The following is a 22,415-nucleotide window of genomic DNA, read 5'->3' on the forward strand; positions in this document are numbered from 1 at the left end:
GTCCGGCACAGTAAGGGTGCCCGAGCCAAGGTCCGGGAGCCGAAGGAGGTTCTGGGAAGACCGCGACGGCGCCCCGTTAGTCCTTTGGGCGGTTGGGGGGCCTGACCAACCGGGGGTGTCTGTCTACTACTCCCGCCCCTGTCAAAAGGAGCGGGAGTAGTAGACAGATCACGTGACCCAGTGGATGATCTGAAAATATGTGTCGCACTGCCGGGCATCGACCCACCGTGCGTGCTGGCTCGCCAGGCGGGCGGAGCAGCGAGGGGCTGCTTGCCCTGGATCGCCCGTAAGATAACCCACTTATCGTCATACTTATGTTGTATGAAATAAACCTGCAGCAGTTCTTCACCCACAATGAAAGTGTCAGTGTAATCCTTCGGTGACGTCTGTGCATGCGTGTTGAGTGGAGCGGATGACGGTGTGGTCACTATGCGAAATGCTTTAGAGTCACAAAGGAGGTCTGCTCTGACTCGGGGATCAAATTAATGTCAAGTGGGCACGGCTTCGGGGCGGAGCCAACCGCCTTGGGCTGAGCAGCTTCGTCGCTCTGCTCCTCATCCGGCTCCGGGCTTTCCCAAGATCTTGCCCTTCGAGCTATTTGCACACAAGAACAAAGAACAAGCATTTGCAATGCAATAGGTCTCGCATTTACGTGAGTTTAAGCTATTGGCATTGTAAATGACAATGCCTTTTATTTATGTTTCAAAAACGAAAACAAAATTAAAAGGCATTGTTATTTGCAATGTCAATAGCTCAAACTCGTGTAAATGCGAGACCTATTGCATTGCAAATGCTTGTTTTAGGAGGGTAAGAGGGATGGGAATAGAGTGGGCATGCGTCCAAGAGCCCCTGTCCAGCACATGACAGCTGAGGGGGAGGGGGAGTGACTCTAGTCCTGACAGCCCATTATACATTGAGGTCGCCTAGTTTTATTTTTAAGAATAAAGTTAGTACTGTATGTTCAGCATTTTTTTGGGAGCAACCAGTTTTGTCAGATGCGGGAACTGGAGCACACGGAGATAACAAAAAGCTACAAGATGTAGAAAGTGGTCAGCTAGTATTTGAATTCCCCGTCTTTTGTACAACGCCATAAATGTAGCATCGATGGGTTATCTATCTTCCTGTGCAAATATTTAACTCTGTGTAAAGCGCTTGTACCAAAAGCTCTCAGTTCTTTTATCAGCTGCAGGTCGGGAGTAGTCTTGGCACGGACCCTTATCTGTGGGTTGTGACGTTCCCTAAAGATTTACGGAGAACATAAGGGTTGCCCCCACACTCAGAGAATGAAGGTCCGCCGACAGGGTGGATTCATCCTGGGTTCATCAAATTGAACAGGTCCTTGCGCATTCCATACCAGCGTGATGTGCTCTTTAACATCAAACCCCAGGGGAGACACTGCTAAGCTAACTCTCTACTCACATCCTTTGTAACAAGAAAAGTGCCACAAATGCTTGTAATGTAGCACTAGTGTGCCAAAACGAAATCACTAGTATGCATGCTGGTGATATGCTGAAAACATGGTGATTGTCTAAAAAGCAAAATAAATTGGAAAAGAAAACATCAAGTGCCTAAGGAAATTAAAGACGGCCCGTTATGTTTGAGAAGTTGACATAGGTGATAATACGGAAAAACTGTGCTCGCGTCATAAACGTCGTGTTGCAGAGTAAGTGTACACACGGATACATCTACGTGACATGCTATAAAAAATAAAGTGATTCACTAATCAAGTGCACCTCTGTGAAGTTTGTGCATGAAGAGGTAGAAAAAAATGCGACGACGATGTTGTCCAAGTGCTGGAAAAAAGTGTGAAGGCTAGACAGCCGAAGTGTTTATTATTAAGTAAACACACTTACTGGAATTCACATGCACTCGCTCATGTTATCGTGAGATGGTCCGCGAAATAAGCTAAAACAAAAACATAGACGGAATATTTAGAAAAGGCTAAACAGCCTTACAACTACACGTGTTGGTGGATGTACTGTGACCAACGCTAACCTGAAAAAATGGATGAAGTTGGCGTGGTCCGTTCAGCTTTGATAATAAAGAGTGACTGTGAACTGAATGTGAATTCAACATTAGACAAGCCCGGTAGACACTAGTAAATGCAACTATACATTGCGTTATAATTCACCGCGGCTGTAACGCTGTAGTTAACGCTAACCAAAATCATGGTGAAGTTCACGTAGTCAGCCATTCCCCGTATGTTGTGATAAATGGGACGACATCGTGAGTGTTAAAAAAGTGCCGACCCGCCCACCGCCTTGTGAGAAGGAAGAAGTGAAGAGACGCAGCGCGCATGGCGAGCAACAGACGAGCAAAAGATCCAGTCTGGGTGGGCGGGGCCTAAAGGAGACAGGGAGAGAACAAACAAGCCTCACTCTAAATCAATAGCGAGCGTTTAGCATAAAGTGTGACGCGCGCCAATCAAAAGCATGGGCGGAGGTTCCACTCCACTTCCGAAATCAACTTGAAGACAATAGTTCTCGCAGAGCGAGCAGCGCATGCGCTGCAACGCTAGACGAGACCTAAAAAGCTCTAGCAGGATGGATATATTAAATTTCACAGAGAGCCGAGCTTATTATTTGCAGCCTCACTGGGGTTGGACTCACCCTTTAAGAATGAATTCAATGTGTTTAATACATATTAACAATAGGCACCCATTGTAAGAGGCATTGTTCCGCCACATGCTGAAAAGACAATGACAATAAACTCGCATTCACTGATCCGTGTTTACTTATGCCAAATTATTTGTATGCTTTACATAAAGGCTTACAAGTTTAATTGCTACTATACATTAAAAGCAATTAGTGTCACAGTAAAAGCTTTAAATGCAGGTGAGCATTAGGACTACAATGACGAACAATACACTGTTATTGTCAGGCAACAAAAAGTTGCTGTCTCTAGGTGAAGACGCCAAGTGACAGTAGACCTAATCAAATAGTGCAGAATTCATTTGTATACAGGTATAAATCGAAAAACAGTATATAACAAGATTCTGTTTCTGTGTTATTTCTTCCTGCTTGGTGTTAATCTTAGAGGGTGTGAGTTTATGCATTTCGGCCTTATGATTAGTGGCCACTTCAGGACTAAACGGGACAAATGTCACGCTAGCACTTTAGTTTGTGTAACCATAAGGTCGTCAGGGCACTGTAGATGAGACAGGGTCAGAGAATCGCCGTCAGCGCTCTTGAAGGTAAGCTGTGCACTCTTTAAATGCAATCAATGGCCTCCCTTCTTTGAAGATCACTGTCCGCATAGAAAATATCAAGGAGGGTGATGGTTGGGCAAGCCAACTATTCAAACTGCCTTAATGGAAATAGCTTTCTAATTCCAGTGATGCAATATCAAACACGGTCGAGCAAGGGTATGGGTCACAGAGCGATCCACAAAGGGGCGTATGCCCTAACTCATTACGCCATTATTGGATGCTTGCTCTCTGCTCATTGAAAGAAGTTTAAGAAGCTGTTGTGGCTGATGGTGTCATGTGGTGCAGATGCCGCTGGAGCAGACACACTAGAGGGTTGCTACTAGTGTAGAGTGGCATGTAAACGTGAGCACCATGTTGGCAAAGGTAAAACACCTAGCTAGCTCCAGCGTGGTGGAAACAGCCCCCTTGGCATATGGGGAGCTCAGAGTGTTGTCGTCAGCTCCAGTGAGTCTCCGGGGGCGGCCCTCCCTGAACATGGTAAGCCTTTGCAAAGATGGCACTGGTGGGCCACGTCAGATAGCTGGCAGTGCACGGTTTGCGGTCGGTTGGAGGCCTGAACTGCACAACAGGTATCAGGTCTCCGACGACACATGCACGCTGCTCTGACCCCGCAATGCCTCCACCACTGGGCTGCCTCAGAGGGCAGAGTGCGGTAGAATACTGCTGCAGTTGGGGCCTTTCAGACTGACGCCCTGTGTCTGCTGAGCCCTGTAGGACACACGTTCCTTCCTGCCCTGGGATTAGGTCCCAAAAATTGGCAGTGGCCCCCTGGATTAGGGAGATTTGAATGCCAGCGGACCGGCGGCCCCCTGGATGGCCCCACCGGGACTAGGGAGAAAAGGATATGCTGGGCCCCATGGAGCGTGCTACCGTCCCCCGGGTTATTGAGGGGAGTTATTTGGATGCGCCTGGGGATACTGGGGGATCCCCCTCGCCCGAGCTGCTCCATCATCCAGGTGAGTGTAAACCGGCAATGGTGGCAGTACGCAGAACCCTCCCAGACATTGGCATCTGACTATTGCTGGCCAGTGGTATTTGGGACTAGTGCGAAGCGAGCACATGTAGTCCGGGACCCCACCTCTGCACTGTCATCAGACACACAGGTTGTGGCCTGCGCAGAAGACTAGTGCCTTGCAGTGTGAAATGGGGAGGAGGGCGCAATTGATGTCACCCCATGACCCTCTGCCTACCTATCATGGTACAGAAAAGGAAAACAACCAATCCACGTTCATCCAGGGCATGCAGAACCCAGAAGAACACCCAGAGGGCGAATCTCCAGAGGAAGCACGGATGCAGAGGGAGATGTCGCTGGAGCAAGGACGAGACCTTGCGACGAACAGAGTCTTCGGTGTGAAGGAAGACAGATGGTCTTTTCCTGACATAAGGGAAATGCCAGGAGGCCAATAATCCCACAAACCACACCCCACCACACTCCCGGGGAAGCGTGGCTGACCAAGATACGTGCATGAGTAAATAATGCCAATTCCTGTGCGCACGCTTTCGTGTAGAGTGAAAGTTCATCAAATGTTGGTAAGTAAGCAAGTACTGTATCTCGGCGTATTTTCTTAATCTTTATTCAAAAGAACAGCACAAAGTCCAGCCAACACGTGTTTCGTCGTTAGGGTATTAACCCTCGACTTCTTCAAGGCTGGAAATAACAGAAACGGGACTCATATCATTATGAGTGTAATGCCTTTACAAGAAAAAAGTGTTGAACATAACCTCTCATAATCTAAAGCTGTGACACAACATCTCTAAGTGTGATGACGTTATCAAAATTGAACAAGGCGAAAAAGTAATCACCTTTACAGTGGTAATCTTCCAAAGCCATATATCATAAATTAAAAATTAAAAATAAAATACTTAGTGACTCACTCACACCGACAGAAACACATTATGCTGTGCCCATTGTGAAAAAGGAAAGGCCCAAGAGTGTGTGATTCTGAATAGTGTGACCACGCGGGTGGCGAGTGAGGGTAAATGTGCAGTTCCCATCTCTATAAGTTCTAGTTCATTGTCAAAGTGAGTGCATGACAAAGTGGACGAAATTCTGTAGATTAAGAAATGTCTCAAACTTCACAAGGCACGTAAATGGGCCTACCTGTATCGTTATGGAAAAGGAATTCAATGCCTGTAATTTAAATATAATGGTGTCCTGTTCATAAAGGAGTGGGAAGGAAGTCTACAGTCAATAAATAACCAATCTATTCACAACATGACACTAGTAGCTGAATCTCACCTATTAACCGGTTGTAATTCCGACCCGGCTGGTCATTCAAAAATTCTAGCATCACAAATCCAATTTATTCTGTTCCGTCAATCTACAGTAGTAACAACTCACTTTAGTGCTGAAAAACATACGTTAAAATGTTCAAGAGTTAAACCACATAACGTTATTCAAAGAACCACAGGCTTCTTATCTTTAAAATTACACAATTTCCAAATTTGTATATTTCTTAATTCAATTTAGTGCCGATGTCTGTGAGGAAAAGATATTATCAAGGAGGCCGTTGTGAGCCACGAGATCTGTCAAGGTAACAGAGTAATCTAATCAATACCAATCTACTGATGGGAAACGGAAAGCAAATGTATATAGTTCTACATAAAAAGCAACTTTTCTTAAATGAAATCTACCTGCAGCGAGATGGCCAGGAACTATCAACACATAAATGACTGGACATAGTCTGTACCACCAAAGGACAATGCCTTCCTTGCAATGACCCTCCTTTACAGAGCACCAGCAACCCAGACCCAGAGTGCACTCATTGAGTTGAGGGACCGCTGATTGCAGAACATGGATCTTGTACTCACAGATAAGAGCTGGCAAAACATCCTAAGTTACACACCTTGCGTATCCCACAATGCTCATTTCGGACTCATTCAAACATATTACATCTGCAGGGCATACCTGATGGCTAAGCGCATTAATCTTCTGTTCCCAGACTAAAAGGCAGCATGCCTCTGCTGCAGAGTGCTTGTTGCGGATTTCTACCACACGGTCGGTGTGCAACCCTCTCCTCATTCTGGGACAAGTTGAGACTCGATGTTAATGCTGCCATGGGCAGCAACAGAACCAGATCACCAACGACCTGCTTATTGGGCCTCTTCCCTAAAAGTAAAGAAAACGTGATAATGTCAAGGGTTTGCCGACCTATCATTAGTGCTTGCACGGCGTCAGATCACCAAATTTGGCAATCCCTCAGAGGTCCCGCACTCCATGGGAAGGGGAAGGAACTATCCAAATGGCCCAATTGAGAAGGCACGCTGCTTGGAACCAAGGCACAGAAAGGGCTTTGCAGCCCTAACCTCCCATCAGCATGGGTCTTGATACTCCAGTAAAGATGATGCGGGGCAAGTGATCCAGGTAGCAGATGATGACTCCGCTGAGGAAGACTAGCCGAGGACATCCTGAGCGATGCTACGATCCTTGACACCGGGGGTTCTTCCAGTCATGAGCACTGCTCCCCCCCGCAGCGCATGAGCACTAGCCTCCTCGCGGCCCTTCTGTGCCCTTCAACACCCTCACTGACACTACAGTCTCTGGGACCATCACCCACACCTCAGGGCCTTATCCCCCAAATAAGTTGTCCAGTTCCCTCACTCTGGTTGATAACTACGCTTTCTCTCAGTTATTATCACACTTATCTCACAGATGTGACCGACCCCACTGGACACGTTTCATCCCCTGCTTTTCTAAGTGTTTACACTTAGTGGTTTTCATTGGCCTTCCTTGAATATCAGTATTAAGTTCGCGTCTCTACAAGGCTGCTTTGAAATTCTGATGTTGTGATTCTGTATAATCGTGATATTAATTAAAATGATTAAACAAAACAAAAACAGAGGTCTGCCTCCACTCTACTCATCTCTATCTGGTCGTTGCGGAAACTACACATTTTTTTCTCACTTTTTGAGCCACTGATGACCACATCAATTCTGAAAAAAAATCCAATCCAAAATGTTGTGTTCTAGTTAGGTCAGTCCATGTTATGTCAAGAAAGTGTATATCGTATGTTTAGAGTGCTTTAGAAAATCCAAAATAGCAAAACTTAAGACAAGTCTGTAACTGCTTTACAGAAGGGGCAATATCCTTATGAGATGATGATTTACTCTCACATCTACACTTCACAGTAGGTGAAGGGCTGATGAGTCATTACATTACATGCATGACATGCGCCATGGAGCGGTTCTGGGCATTTCTTTCTGCTTTTGTAAGCACATTGTATTGTCTGAAACAGGATTTGTGCCTAAGGCCTCTCTGTGCAAAGATTTCCAAGCGTCCTAGTGACTCAAAAAAATTTAAAAAAATGTTATATGTTCACATATTAAATACAGGTCTAAAACTGAAATACAATTAGATGACGGTTTATACGGCAGACTCCTAATACAAGTATTTATGTGTAAAGTATTTTGTACTAGCTAACATGAAGGATTATCTTGTACGAGAAGAACTTCTGCATGGGGATATTGCTGAAACCAGTAGTCCAGTTTGTGCATGTACTGCTTAGAAAGAAACGGAAGTCTCTGGCCCACTGCACGATTTGTCTTGATTGTACCCACAGAATAATCGACATGCTAAGTTCACGGACTCCCACATGACATCTTCTCTCGCATTCTTCTTCATGCATTTTAGGGTCATATTAAGAACACAAAGCTCAGTTTTTGTCATCCTTTCCATGTCAAAGTCTGACAAATGGATTGTGAACCGATGAACATCTGAACTATAACAACAGGATCTATTTACAACGAGTCTGAAATCATGCGGGAGGATGCAGCACTATAAAGGAAACGGATTCTTCCCAACGTCACTCCAGCATGTCTAGTCTGTGGACTGCTGCATATGACCAATGGACTTTAATAAAAATAATCAGAATACAAATTATGATATTCCTACCACAATAGCCTTAAAATAATAGAAGCTGGCAATTGCAGTCAGTTTTCCAATTATGGAGTAGTAAACCTCTTACCACTTTGGTTTGGATCTGCAAACTTCATTATGCTCTCATTAGCCATCATTAGTTTTTGCTGGCACCCACAGTTCAGGAGGAATAATAGCGTTTAATCGTGTTAATCTTAATGCCGCATACAAGGCACATTTATCCATTGCACGATCCTATGGCAACCCAGTCTTGCTCTTTCTCTCTCATCATACAATAAAAATCTGATTTCAATAAGATACTTGAGACCTAACTTAGAGACAATCACTTAAAATCCACAAAGAAGTAAATTCATCAATGCCAGAATTGCTACAGCCATCGTGTAGTACCACTTTATTCATTCCACTGGTGCCAATTCTGCTCTTGATTATCCCACCCACAGCAGGTGCACATCAATCACAGTTATCCAGCACATTTTACAGTACTGCTAACCCCAAATCAGGCCCACGATTGGTTTCAGATCTAAAGCAGAGCAATAGTTTGGCTTTCCACATTAAAATAACAAATGGTACATTTATACAATTACAACGAGTTGAGGAACAACACCTGAAGTTGTGCCAGGAGTGCATTTTCGAAAATAGCAAATGAAAGGCTTGCATGTATGGCGAGTTCCTATTGTATTTGGTCTGACTTTACCTGGTTGTTTGAGTTCAACACAAGGGTCACATACTTCCCACACAAACCTATGATCACTGAGGTAATGACTTCTATGTCAAACTAAAGCTCTATTTTGTAAAATAGCAACGTCTCTAAGAGGTAAACATCCATGCAAAACATACCCACTCATACCGCATTCAAATGTAATGACAAATGAATACAGAAGCAAACATCTAATTTTCTGACTGTTTCATTGACACAATACCAATACATGATGATTTAATGTAAGCCGTGATGTAGCGATTTGGCATCATTCAAACAATTTAAAGAAAGTCTTCATGAGGACGTATCTTAAAAGCAAGATGGCAGCATCTGTCATGATGCTACAGTCAGCCTGCGACACTCAGTGGCAGAAATAGAAAATCTTTTGATTAAGAAAATGATATGTTTAGTGAAACGAAGCAAAATGAATTGAAATCAATTATGATTTTTAAAAGAGTATGACGAAAATAGGACTGGAACCTTTACTCCATGCTGTACAAAGTGGGTAATCTACAGCAAAAATTGGTCATTGTCCTGCCCTCCCTGTTTACATAGTATTCATTGGTGTACTCTCTGAATAGGAAGGAGAGCGCATCTGCCAACGTTTGGCGGACAGCACACACTCACTAAAATATATGTCACTCCTGAAGTTTTACTCTCTGAAACCGTTTGCACATTGAGGTCCAGGAGAGACAAGTAGACAGAAAGAAATGAGAGAGGGTAGGAAAAAAGATGGGAGGCACAGGCAAACGACTTAAGATAGGGTGATGGTGAACAGCTGGGAAGTGTATCAATGAGGAGAGAGTTTGTGCTGAGATCAAGGGAGTCGAAAGTGGGTCTCAAAACCTGAGTAAGTGGGGGAAATACCAGAGGGGATGCATGGGAGTTGGAGGTACAGAAGGAGATTCAGGCATATAACCTTGCTATCAAATGCATTAACCCCCATAGTCTAGCAATGCAAAGAGCTGGAGGGAGATTGAGATGGAGAGCTGACATTTATGCATCCATCTTTTTCTACCTTTTCTTAAATGTTCAGAGATTGTCACTGAGCAGAGACATCAGACTTTAAAGGATAAAGCATGCCTTCCCCTTTACTCCTGGTGCTGAAGTACAGATCATGACCCACTTTTACTAAATTAAACTTTAACCAGTATGTCTAAGGGGTGGGACGACCATCTACTATTTGATTCCTTAGAGCATTATTCTAAAAATGAAGCGTTTCCTATGGCAGATTTTTTTTAGGGTGGGGGAGGGGGTGCGGATGAAATGGACAAGAAAAGAGAAGATTAATGACATAATTTGTTTCTCTTTCTTTCCATGCAGTTGACAACAAAGAGAAGTTTGATTTCACGGCTCTGAGGCTTGATTGGTTCAGACTACAGGTAAGATGGCTAAAGCAAAGGGAAGCACTTCATATGACCAAAGATACAACAGTCTCATGTGTCCTCAACTAAAGTGGCTCCCTGCATGTTGAACATCTTTACTAAACACCAAGATTGGAAGACCTTAACGGTTTTCTCCTAAGAATTCTCCTGTCGGCCATCAATATTCCTGTCAATTTAACCTTAATGTGTGATTCCTGGTAGCCCAAACGAATTGTGTTTTCTCCTAATATTTCTGTAAGGGACACCCAGTGCTTAATTTGAGCCGGAGCTTCTGGTGCTAAGCACCGGCACTTAATTGTGGAGGAGGTGTGGCGCCACGGCCAGGGCGAATGACTCCGGAATCTGGGGAATACGGCTCGATCCCCGGCGCTGGCAGCAGAATAGCCCAGCATTATGTGACCCTGGGCAATAGCTTGCTTAATCTTCCCGACGGCCCCCAGCGCCTAGAGACCCTTACGGGTGATTGTTCGCGCTTTACAAATGTGGATTATTATTATTATTATTAATAGGTTTCCGGTGCTCGGCACCAGCACCTAATTGTCAACACCACACATAGAACAGTCTACCACATGGTGGCGCTGCTCATCTAATTCAGAGGTGAGCAGAACACTGGTTGTTCAGGAATACAATATACATTAAAATTGCAAATACCTGCCTCCCCAGCCATTCCTTTAGCTTTGAGGACCTGGAATAATCTGAACTGTCGCATTTACATGTGAGAGAGATGATTAGTAGCTGTTTTGGCAGCGATGACAAGGGTGATGGGTGGTGCAAGCTTCAGTGGCCTCCTGAAAACTGCCCTGGCACTTAATATTTTACAAATTAAGCACTGCATTTCTCTCAAAAATACTTACAATGCAGGGTAAGATAGGAATCATCAGTCAATAAATGAGCTAAACACCTTACAAAGTATCAACTAAAATATTTATCCCATTAAGATGAATTTATATTATGCACCACACGTCATTTAAATTAAATACATCGGAAATAGCACGCCATTAGTCTTCTCAGACCATAATGCCCAGCAAAATGATACCCATTAAAGCAATGTTCCATTCGTTGCCCAGGATAAAAGGACATGTACACAGTACGCAATTTTAGAAATGCTTAATAGTGAGTCCACCAAGGGTACCTTTTGACTTTAATACTTTTGTCTCCTAACGATGATACCTTTGCGGCTTCTCCAAAGACCATAATGTTAAGGACTTCCAGTACGCTGAAGCAATAGAGCTATCCATGGTGCTGAATGCAAACAGGATCACATCTGTCCATTGTTTCTTATACCAATTAATATTTCTGCTAAAAACAGATCACAAATTAGAAACACAAAGCAAATTAAGGAACAATACCCTATTATAGAGGTTATTTTATGCAGCATCTCAAACGTTTATGGCTAAAAACTGTTTTACAGCTCTGCATTAAGCTATTTGTTTTTTTCAAACTATAACCATGACTGGGCAATAATATCTTATTGCATGTGTTACAATTGAATGATAATACATAAGATTCTACAATCCCTGTATAAAAACCTGTCTCTAATTCCTTTATAGTAGGGGGCTTGTGACACACACAGTCGCCATTTAAATATATGACGTAACAACTCAACTGTAATTACTTATTACAGTTGAGCACTGGCGGCACAATGCCTGCTGCTAGAGCCAGCAGCCGAGGAGAAAGAGCAGTCAGGTCACAAAGCAAAATTAAAGAAGTTGTCCAAAGAATGAAAATGAAAGTATTTTTTCTCTTCTGTTCTGTTTTTCTAGCTGTGCAGTGACAAACAGAAAGGAGATTTTATAGCAACATGTTTCTGTTTTGCACTCCTTCAGTAATTATAGAACATTTTACATCTTTCTACATGGTCCTACCATGCTTGTTCAAAAAATTAACTTGTGTTAAACTGATTCTATTATTTTTTCAAAAACTATTTAATTGCGTTTTTGATTTGTTTAAATTTGCACGAGAGATTCTACTTTTATTATTCATGTTTTCAAACATTCTCTCTTTCATATAAAAAGAGCTGTGCATCTAGAATTTAAGTGGATTGTGGGAAAGATGATGTATTATAAGGAATAAAGTACCCCCTGCCATACATGATCAGGGAACTGCAAGTACCCTTGGAGTTCCATAACCTTATAAAGGAACTCAACTTTCAGTTTCATTCCTCTATATGGTCAAGGAAACCCTCAGCGATTTGCAATATTCTTATAATAGACAGCAGGGGGGTGGTCCACAAGGGGATTTATTCTCGTAGCCAGGAAGTCACAAATAGCTCAACAGTTTATCTAACACAGGTTTCCAAGTTGGCAGACAGTGCTAGGGAAGATTAGGACTCTCATTAAATAATTCACGCATTAGTTTCAGGAGATCAGACACTGTTATTTAGGCATTAAAAGTGATATATCTAGAGTTGTAAGGATTGCCTTGGGAGATGACCCCAGTGACATGGCCATGGTAGTCTTCATAGACAAAGAGCTGGTGGGTGGCTGACTGGCCCCTGACCAACACACATCCAGTATTGCCAACACCCAATCCCGATCAAATACACAGCTCAAGGGACTTCTGAAGCCCAATCCATTCAGGCAAATGCCGCCACTACCAAAGAGCATGGAATCAGAAATTTCAGGGAAACAAATGGAACTGTCTGATTGGGAGTACATAACTCTTACAGATCAAATTTGGGAGAACATGGCTGAGTGGAGGTTGTAGTGGAAATGAAGTCGAAGGTCTCAATATTGCCTCCGCCCTCGTCCCATGAAGAGCTGGGCGCCTTGAATGACCATAGCAAGGGTAACTTTGTTCTAGGATCCAAGGTAACAGAAACAAACCTGGGACTTACATGTGTTGCAACCTGTAGTATTTCTCCAGTTCATAAATCAAGCTTAGGGGATCCAAATAGACCAATTGATCTCCATCCGACATCAATAACAATTCTTTCTCTGAAATGTGGCAAGGATATGTAGCAAACTTACAAAGATGGACTGGGGCCAGTTTATAGATTTACATGATATTTGTCTCTTCCAAGAGACATGGAGTTTTATACCCATCCACAGGAATGGAAATTTGTATCAATGGTGTCCATCCAGGCAGGGGTAGGCCTTCAGGGGGCTTTTCGACTTGGGTCAAATCCTCACTCCAGTGCAAAATTGGTCTTAATTCTATTGACTCACCAGATATTCTATCTATCAGATTGGTGTTCCCATTCGTGAAGCTTTTGAAAATGTTTTATATATACAATCGCGTGGAATCCACAAAGGGTGAGACATTGGTGCTTAGTATAGTGAAAAATGTGATCCTTGTGCAATTTGGACAGAGTCATTAAATAGTGGCTGGGGATCTTAACATGACCTTTAAACCAATGGCCATTACCCCTACAGCTTCCTTGCGGAACAAGATGGAGAATGGAAGATACCCCAGATTGATCTTACTACTATGAAATTGTTTTCTAGAGCCACAGAAGTATTGGCTTTAACGTTAAATTGTGACTAGTGCGCAGCAAATGGTAGAATTCTCTCTGACAGGGAGGGTAGGCCAACTTTCAATAGACGCTGTCATATGAGCCAAATTGACTACTTTTTGATGGATTTAAATTTGTGGCCCAATTTCTTGGACATGATAGTAGTAGACAGGATGGATACTGCCCATAATGCCCTGTGGCTAACCTTAGCAGGCAGCCTGGTGGAGAAATACCCCATTATAGAACACTCAGATACCGGAGCCCTCTTCAACACAAATAATGGTAAAAATATAAAATAGGATTAGGTGGTTAAACACTCCAGACTCTAAAAGCTGTCCACACCAAGGTAAAGATGGTAGTGGATTAGCTAAATGCTTGTGCCCCCAAATATAGAATTGAGTTACTACAGATTAACCATAACAAAAAATACATGCAAACTAGGGAGCTCCTATCTCAAGATATAAAAGCTGCAAAAAGTAAATCCAGAGAGAAGGTATGATATACAAAAGAATGCAGGGCAGTGAAAACAGAATTATTAGCAGCAGCAAAAATAAAACATAGGCCAGATTTGCTGAGATGTAGAGCCCTTTACATGAAGGAACTGGCTAAAGCCAAGAGGGAATGAGAAAAGGTCCTATGGATAAATCTCCATGGAGCCCTGCTTCCCAAGGATAATAGATCCTTTTTCAAAATAGCCACAGCTTGTGCAAATTGACCTAAGGCTGATTTGGAGTTCTGTGTTCACTCTCAGGAGTGGGTTACTCACTTTAGCAGTTTATATTCACCTTGTACCAAAATGCATCAGGAGGGGGGTGAGTCTACATTTGATACTGAGTTGAACTCCAATGATATCCTTGAATTTTAAGTGAGACCCTAGCAGCCATTAATCGGTGTCTGGCGTCTAAATCTCCCGGGCCAGGCAGGATTCCCAATGATTTGTATATGCAAACTAAGATGTATGGGAGCCTTATATCAAACATCTATCCAATGCAATCATGTCAGGGATGGAGATTCCTACTTCTTGGAGATTTGCAGAGATCATCTCAATTTACAAGAAGGAGAATCAAAATGACCCAGGGAATTACAGGCCCATTAGTTTGCTTGACTCCTCACAAAAAATAATTTTAAATGGGTGCTTGCCCATCTCCAATACTGGATCATTGAGAAAGAGGTTTTCTCCGACTACTAGGCAGGCATTAGAAGCAACATTAGCACCAGTGACAAACCAGGTCTTTCGATTCACCTGTATTTATTGACAGATGTCAGTAATTAACGGAGGCAACCTTTATGTTGCCTTTGTTGATTTACATGCCGCCTTCGACCTGGTCCCTAGAGGTAAGCTGTGGAGGGTTCTGGAAGCCATGGGTATTCCTGCAAGCTTACTAGACATTCTGGTGAGGTTACATGCAGTAAACCATGCTCAAGGACGGTGGAGAGGTAGTGGGCAGATTACCAAGCCCTTTGGGATTAACTGAATTGTAAGGCAAGGTTGTGTACTAGCACCCACCCTATTTTCGTTGTATATTAAAGGTGTTGCTGAACACTTAAATAGGGATGGATGTGATTCCTCTAAAGTGGAGGGCTGGAGGTTACCAGCCTTGCTATTTGCCGACAACACCTTACTACTCTCCTATTCTCCTGGGGGATTACAGCAGCTGCTAAATGATACCAATGATTCCTGTGATGAGAGGGGACTAGAGATTAACAACTCGAAGACTTCATTTATGCTATTTCATCCTGTATTCCACAAAAAGCAGAAGCTTAGAATGGAGGTGGGCAACACTCCAGTTGATCAGGTGTCCTCTTTTGACTACCTAGGGGTAGGATTTACACCTAATTTAATCTGGGCTCTCCAAATCCAAAACGCCCACACATTACTAAATTACCATATGGCAAGTATAGATCTATAATGTAAAAGCCCTAGGGGCTGCACTGTATGGAGCCAAAATTTGGGGATTTGTAAATGTTAAAATCTTGTCAACGGCCAAAAACAAGTTTGTTAGATCTATGTTAGGACTTCCAGCTAGCACTCCATTGATCCCAGTGAGTTTGAATTTTGCCCAGAGGGGCCTTCTCCATAAGACAGAGTGCCAACTCTTCACCATTGGTTCCGTCTCTGTGCCCTACCAGCCCTTGAACCATATCGGGAGGCCTTGAAGACCTAATGTCTCCAGTATGTGTTAGGAAAAAACCCATGGCTGAAATGTGTGAAAGGTTTATTAAGGAAACTGGATTTCGAGAACTTTTAGACTTCCCCTGAAGAGATGTGTTCTTCCTCTAAAGCAGGTATTAAGGGGACTTACTGGGAGTTTTTAGCTGTCTGAATGGTAATCCATTATAAAGGAACTTTAACATCAGAGTTCCTAGATGCAAACTCTTGTTCTTACTATGAGTCCATTCTTAATGAAAACACTCCTCCTTTGGCCCGTAAATTGTAGATCCAGTTCAGATTTAATACTCTACCAATGTAGCAGTTCTGTAGTAAGTGGACATCATCCGAAACTGTTACCCATATATTATTTGTCTGTCTGATGTATCGAATGAGAGAGCAAAATGGGTGGTTCCACTATGCAGGAATTTGGGCACTAGACACCACCTGGAAGCTTTTAGAATTCTTAGTTCTGACACCTCTAGAGTGGTGGTCTTTTCCATGGCCAAATTTTGCTGTCAGTTTTCAGGTTTGGCATAGGTGAAGAGCAGTTGTTGCCCATAAATGTATAGCAATGTTGGCTAGGGCTAACTGTTTTTTTTACTGAATTCTAGTGATTCTACGGATAATGAACCTTTTAGAGATGTTGCTGTGATTTCTAAATTTGTTCTAAAAATTGGATTATATGTTACTCATTCTGTCTTTTATTGATTGGCCTATCCCCTACTACCATGGACCCATAATTCTGCTGGAAATCTAACACCAATACACTTTGTTAGTTTCCTATACATAGGGAGCTCTAGTAGTGGAAACTGTTTGCTCTTTGACATCATGCACTTTCCTTCCACCCCTAAGTCATTATATCATGAATAGTAAAGATGTTCTCCGTGAAACCTTTGGTGTTTTAAAAATTATGTTTGCACTTCATCACCTATACACTTTTATATTCTCTAGTAGGAAGCTGGTTGATACCATAGAATTGTTAACAACTTTGATAGACTAACCAACTAGTGAATTCTGTTAGTGCTCTTATATGGCTCGTGAGCAAGAGCAAACACTACAATTCATCACCATTCTTTGACTTGAGTCCTGTAGAAATTCCTTTAGTGCATTCTTTGTGTATATTTATGTTAGTAAAGAAAGTATCAGTATTTCTAAGGCAATTTAAGACAGATTTTATGCTTTTTTTAAAACTCCTTTTAGCACGTTTTCAACCTTTTAACGGCTTACCTGAGAGAATATGTTATGCTACAGGGATTTGTAGAGTGTATGGCTGCCCAAAGGCTTCCAAGCGCTAAGCATAACATACAGTACAGACAGCAGGAGAGATTAGCAGAACTCGTGGAACAACAAAGGGGCATATTATCAAGCACGGCGTTAAGATTATCGCTGCTTTAGCGGCAGAAAACTGCCGCTAAAACGGCAATAATGGGCTTGATAATATGCCACAGAGAATTCCAATAGAAGCCCAGGTTGACACCAGAACATGGGCTTCTATGGGAATTCTCAAGGGCATATTATCAAGCCCATTATCGCCGCTTTAGCTGCAGTTTTCTGCTGCTAAAGCGGAGATAATTTTAACGCCGTTTCTTGATAATATGCCCCAAAGTCTTCAGATTTTTCCTGAAGGTCAATTCTGTAACTATGAATCTAAGTTCCTGAGGTAATGAATTCCATAGCTTGGGAGCCAGGTGGGAAAAGGATCTTTCACCCCATCTAGCCCTTTTTATTCTGGTAGTTTTTAATAGGGGCTCAGTGCCAGATCTCAGACGTCTGTTGGGGAGGTTTAGGTTCACCAGATTTTTGATTTTGCAAGGTTCCTTATTATTTACGACTCTATGTGTTAGGCAGAGTACTTTGAATTTGACTCTCGCCTCAATCGGAAGCCAGTGTTGAGTTCATCAATACTTTCTCGCTGGTTCCTGAATTGGAATCTTACACAAAAGTCTGACCGCCACATTCTGCAGGACCTGTAATTTTTTGATGACATATTTAAGTGCGCCCAGAAAGACGGAGTTGCCATAATCCAAACATAATTTGACTAGAGCATGTATAACTGTTTTTCTTAGCAGTAAGGGGATACACTCAAGGATCTTGTGGAGCATTCTGAGCAACCCAAAGCAAGTACCTGCCATTTTGTCTGCTTGGGTCTCCATGGTCAGCTCCCTATCCATACATAAATGGAGATTCTTTATAGAAGTACTCGGGACTGGTACGATCCCTAAGCAACTTGGGCATCTGGTTAGAGGCCTGGGGACTCCTGAGTTTCCAAGGCACATCAGTTCGGTTTTGTCCCTGTTCAGTTTCAGACAGCTCCCTGTCATCCATTTCACTACGCTTTCTAGACATGGCGCCATGAACCGATTCACTATTGTTCCTGGAATCAAGTGAAACCACCAACTGAGTATCGTCAGCGTATGAAATCATAGAAATGCCATATTCCTGAACCATGTCTGCCAATGGCCGCATATAAATGTTAAACAACGTGGGGCTCAGTGACGAGCCCTGCGACACCTCACATGTCAACCTGCTTTTTGTCTGAGAAAAAATTGGCTTCCATGACTTGGAAGGATCTTTCCTCCAAGAAGGACCCTAACCACTCCAATGCATTGCCCTGGATGCTGATTTCCCGGACGTCTGTTAGACAGAATGGAGTAATCAACCGTGTCAACTGCCATCCTTAAATCTAAGAGTAGTATCACAGCTTATCCACCTTGATCTAGGGTCATTTTTTATTCTTTGGATACTGCTAGCAATGCAGATTCCATGCTGTGCTGTGCCTGGAACCCCATTTGTGTGGGGTGAAGCCAAAGGTGTTCTTCCAGAAATTCCGACAGGATCCTATTTACATATTTCTCCAACAATTTACCACTAAATGGAAAAGTGATATAGGTCGAAAATTCTCTGGTAGAGCAGTGTCTAAGTTCAGTTTCTTTAATAAAGGTTTAATTATTGCCTGTTTCCAGGCTTTTGGAACTTTGCCTGTCTGTAATGAGAGATTCAGAACATCCACTATTGACGTCAAAAGAGCCTCCATGGGGAGGAGCCTAGCGCGCAACCAAGATGGCCGCGTAGGTGCGAGGCTCCCGAGGACCTCCGCAACCTCCTACGATTATCCTGAAATTATCCTGTCCTGGATGAGGGGACTATGTTGGTGAACCCGAGCTGAGGTGGCACCCGTTTTCCGCTTCCGAATCGGACCTCGGACACCGGAGTGAGCACCGATTGAGGTTTGCGGCCTTCCCCTCGCCAGACCCCGGATTTGCGCTGTGGGGTGATCCAGTGACAAAGTGAACAACAGCGGCAGGCAGGGCCTGGCGACTCGCGTACCCCGCACTTTCGCTTTCGCTTTCGCACCACCTTCGTTTCTGCGAGGTTGGGTCGCGGAGCCCTTGGTGTTGGTGTGGTATGGCCTTGCTGGGAGATTCTGCCTGCCTGCCGGCTGCGATCCACCCCACTGCTCTGAGGGGGCCCCCCCCGGAGCTCGTGGCCCTGCTTTCCTGCCCTACACGACGTGGCTGGTGCGACTGGGAGACTGGTGGCCATGGCCACGAAACAAGATGGAGACCGGGCAAAGACCAAATCGACCCGGCGTGGCGCCGTCCATCAGGCCAACAGTATGGACCGCTATACCCTCCAGAAGGGATCTCCCGATGGACCGCGCAAGTCCCCTGAGAGCCCTCCTGATGCCCCAGACCTGCCCGCAGATCTAACTCTGCGAGATGTCATGGGCGCCATTGCCGAGATGAAGGCCTCGGTGGGCCAGCGGTTTGATACACTGGCGCAGAAGATTGACTCGGTCCTTGTGGATGTTGGCCTGGTGAGGGCCGATCTTTCCAAAACCAACGACCGAGTAGATTCTTTGGCCCACACCGCATCGGGCCTAACGACAGATGTGGCGGCCTTGCAAACAGAGGTGCGCCGGCTTAGTCAGGCGAGTGCGCTGATGGATCGACGCCTGGAGGACTCCGAGAGTCGGGCACGGAGGAACAACGTCCGCATTATTGGGGTGCCCGAGGGACGCGAGGAGGCGGCGGCGGATCTCTTTGTGGAGGACCTGATTGCTACCCATCTCCAGCCACGGGGGCTGAGCAAATTCTTCGCTGTGGAAAGGGCCCACAGGGTTCCCAGGGGAAGGCCGAAGGTCGGAGCCCCTCCGAGACCTCTCATCGCCCGGATTTTCAATTTTCGGGACAGAGACGCTATCCTGCAAGCCTCCAGACTGCATGGACCGGTCAAGCTCGACAATATGGAGGTTAATTTTTATCCTGATTTCACCCCAGCGGTCCAGAAGCAAAGACTGAGCTTTCTAGGCGTCAAATGCCGTCTTCGGGACCTAAACCTCAAATACGCCATGCTTTTCCCGGCCAAGCTGCGTGTGGAGGTGGATGGTCGCACTCACTTCTTTGATCGTCCTGAAGCGGCCGGGGACTGGCTGGATACTCTGCCCGGGGATCGTGATCGGGGGGGCGGGGGGGGGCGGCGGGGGGAGACGGCACGCTGGATCGGGACTGAGGATCTAATATTGGGCCTCACTCTGGACGAAAATGTTGCCACTTTTGATTCTGCGTCAGTTTTTGTAAGTTCCCCTCCTATGGAGGTTGTGTTGGGTCTATTGGGGGTTCTCCCTCCTCCTCTAGGGGGTTTAGTTAGTCTAACTATATATGGGGCGACAGGCACACTGCACGTTGGGGGGGCTGTTTGGGCTCATGCAGGGGTGCAGGGAGGGGGGAGTTCTGTTGGGGTGGGTGGGTGGGGATGGGGTGTTGTTCGTTTTTATCACAAGGCAAACGTATTTTTGTGTTAGTTCTAAAGTGCTCTCCGGGGGACGAATGATGGCTTCTGTACATGATGGGGGGTAGAGAACTAACTTTGTTGTCTTGGAATGTGAATGGACTGGGGGACAGGATCAAACGGGGTGTGGTCCTGCAGTTTTTGAAGCGTATCTCGCCTGATGTGGTCTTTCTGCAGGAGACACACCTTATTGGCAACTCCTTCTGCGCCATGAATCGGCGTGGCTATCGCCTAGTGGCTCACTCGGGCTTCACGTCCGGCTCAAGGGGTGTGGGCATCATGGTGAAGAACTCGCTCCCGTTGGAGCTTGATGAGGTGCTCCACGATGACAGGGGACGTTACACGGTCTTGGTGGGAAGATTGGAGGGCAAAGTGATTGTCTTTGTGTCAGTATACATCCCACCGGGGCTGCAGTCGACCACCTTTGCGGACCTTGGGCGCCTTCTCCTTGGCCTTCCGGGGGGGCTTTTAGTTGTGGGGGGGGATTTTAATGCGGTGGTATCTGGGACTGTGGATCGTCACCCCCCTAGGGACCTCCCCCGGGCACAGGCGTGGCTACCCGGCCTCTTGGATACATTTGGATTAGTGGACTGCTGGCGTTTAAAACACCCCACGCAGCTGCAGTACACTTTCCACTCGGGAGCCCATGGTAGTCTCTCACGACTAGACTATGTCCTTGTCCCGGCGGCTTATGTTGGGAGGGTGGGAGAGGTGCGCCATTTGCCACGGGGTATTTCGGACCACTCCCCGCTCCTACTGCACTTTGATGTCTTTCCGAGGGGTGAGGGTAGGGTGGTCCCAATCAATCCTTGGTACCTGCGCGACCCCATCATTCGCGCTGAATTGATTAAATCCCTTCAGCGATATTTTGATGAGAATGTGGGGTCTGTGCCTTCGGCTGTACCGCTATGGGAGGCCTTCAAGACAGTACTCCGAGGGGAGGCCCTATCCCTTATTTCCCACGCCCGGAGGCGCGAGCGGGAGGAGGTGACCCGGATGGAGGCTGAAATAGCCGAGTTGGAGGGTAATTTAGAAGGTGGGGTGACGGATGCCGCATTGCATGTCCTCCAACTCAAGCAAGCGGCCTATAGGGCCCTCGTCACGGAGGCGGCCAGGGGCCTCAGTAGAGAGCAACAGGGGCGACTGTATGATGTGGGTGATAAGGCTGGTAAACTTATAGCGTGGTTGGACAAAAAAGAGAAAGTGAATCGTGTGGTCCCACTGATTGAGAAAACGGATGGTGTGTGTGTAACTGAGCCAGAAGAAATTGTCTCCTGCTTCGCGGATTATTTCCGTGGGGTGTATTCCCCGGTGTCTCCCTGCTCGGAAAAGGATTCCCGTGCCCTGCTCAGTGATATCGCGCTGCCGTCCCTTTCCGGGGATGACAGGGTGTCGTTGGACGCCGCTCCCACCTCCGACGAGATCGCCCTCGCCATACGCTCGGTCGCTTCCGGCAAGGCCATGGGTCCGAATGGTCTCCCTATCGAGTTGTACAAGTTGCGACCGGATACGCTGGCACCCCACCTCCGGGCTATGTTCCTGGCGGCACACTCGGTGGGCTCCCTCCCACTGGACCAGCGTCTGGCTACAATCGTGGTCATCCACAAGGAAGGGAGACCTCGGGACCGGGTTACATCCTATCGGCCCATTTCGCTACTGAACGCGGAGCCCAAGATTCTCGCCAAGGTACTGGCCAATCGGCTGGTCGGTGTGGTGGGCGATTTGGTTCATCAGGACCAATCGGGCTTTATTCCCCATCGCAACACAGCCCTTAATCTGCGGCGTTTGCACGGTGTGCTCGCACGTGCCCCGTTCATACGGGAGCCGGCCATTTTGGCGTCCTTAGACGCCA

General features: G+C 45.3%; 1 protein-coding gene across 1 annotated transcript in view; it reads left to right on the forward strand.

The window, feature by feature from the left end:
- Nucleotides 1-22,415, forward strand: part of NCKAP1L (NCK associated protein 1 like) — a 1,693,457-nt gene that overhangs the window by 418,077 nt on the left and 1,252,965 nt on the right. The window contains exon 15 of the mRNA XM_085654768.1: nucleotides 10,105-10,163. Within this exon, the coding sequence (XP_085510894.1) occupies nucleotides 10,105-10,163 (59 nt within the window). The remainder of the gene's footprint in view (nucleotides 1-10,104; nucleotides 10,164-22,415) is intronic.

This window comes from Triturus cristatus, chromosome 4_1, assembly GCF_964204655.1.
Source record: "Triturus cristatus chromosome 4_1, aTriCri1.1, whole genome shotgun sequence".
In the NCBI taxonomy this organism is placed as follows: Eukaryota; Metazoa; Chordata; class Amphibia; order Caudata; family Salamandridae; genus Triturus; species Triturus cristatus.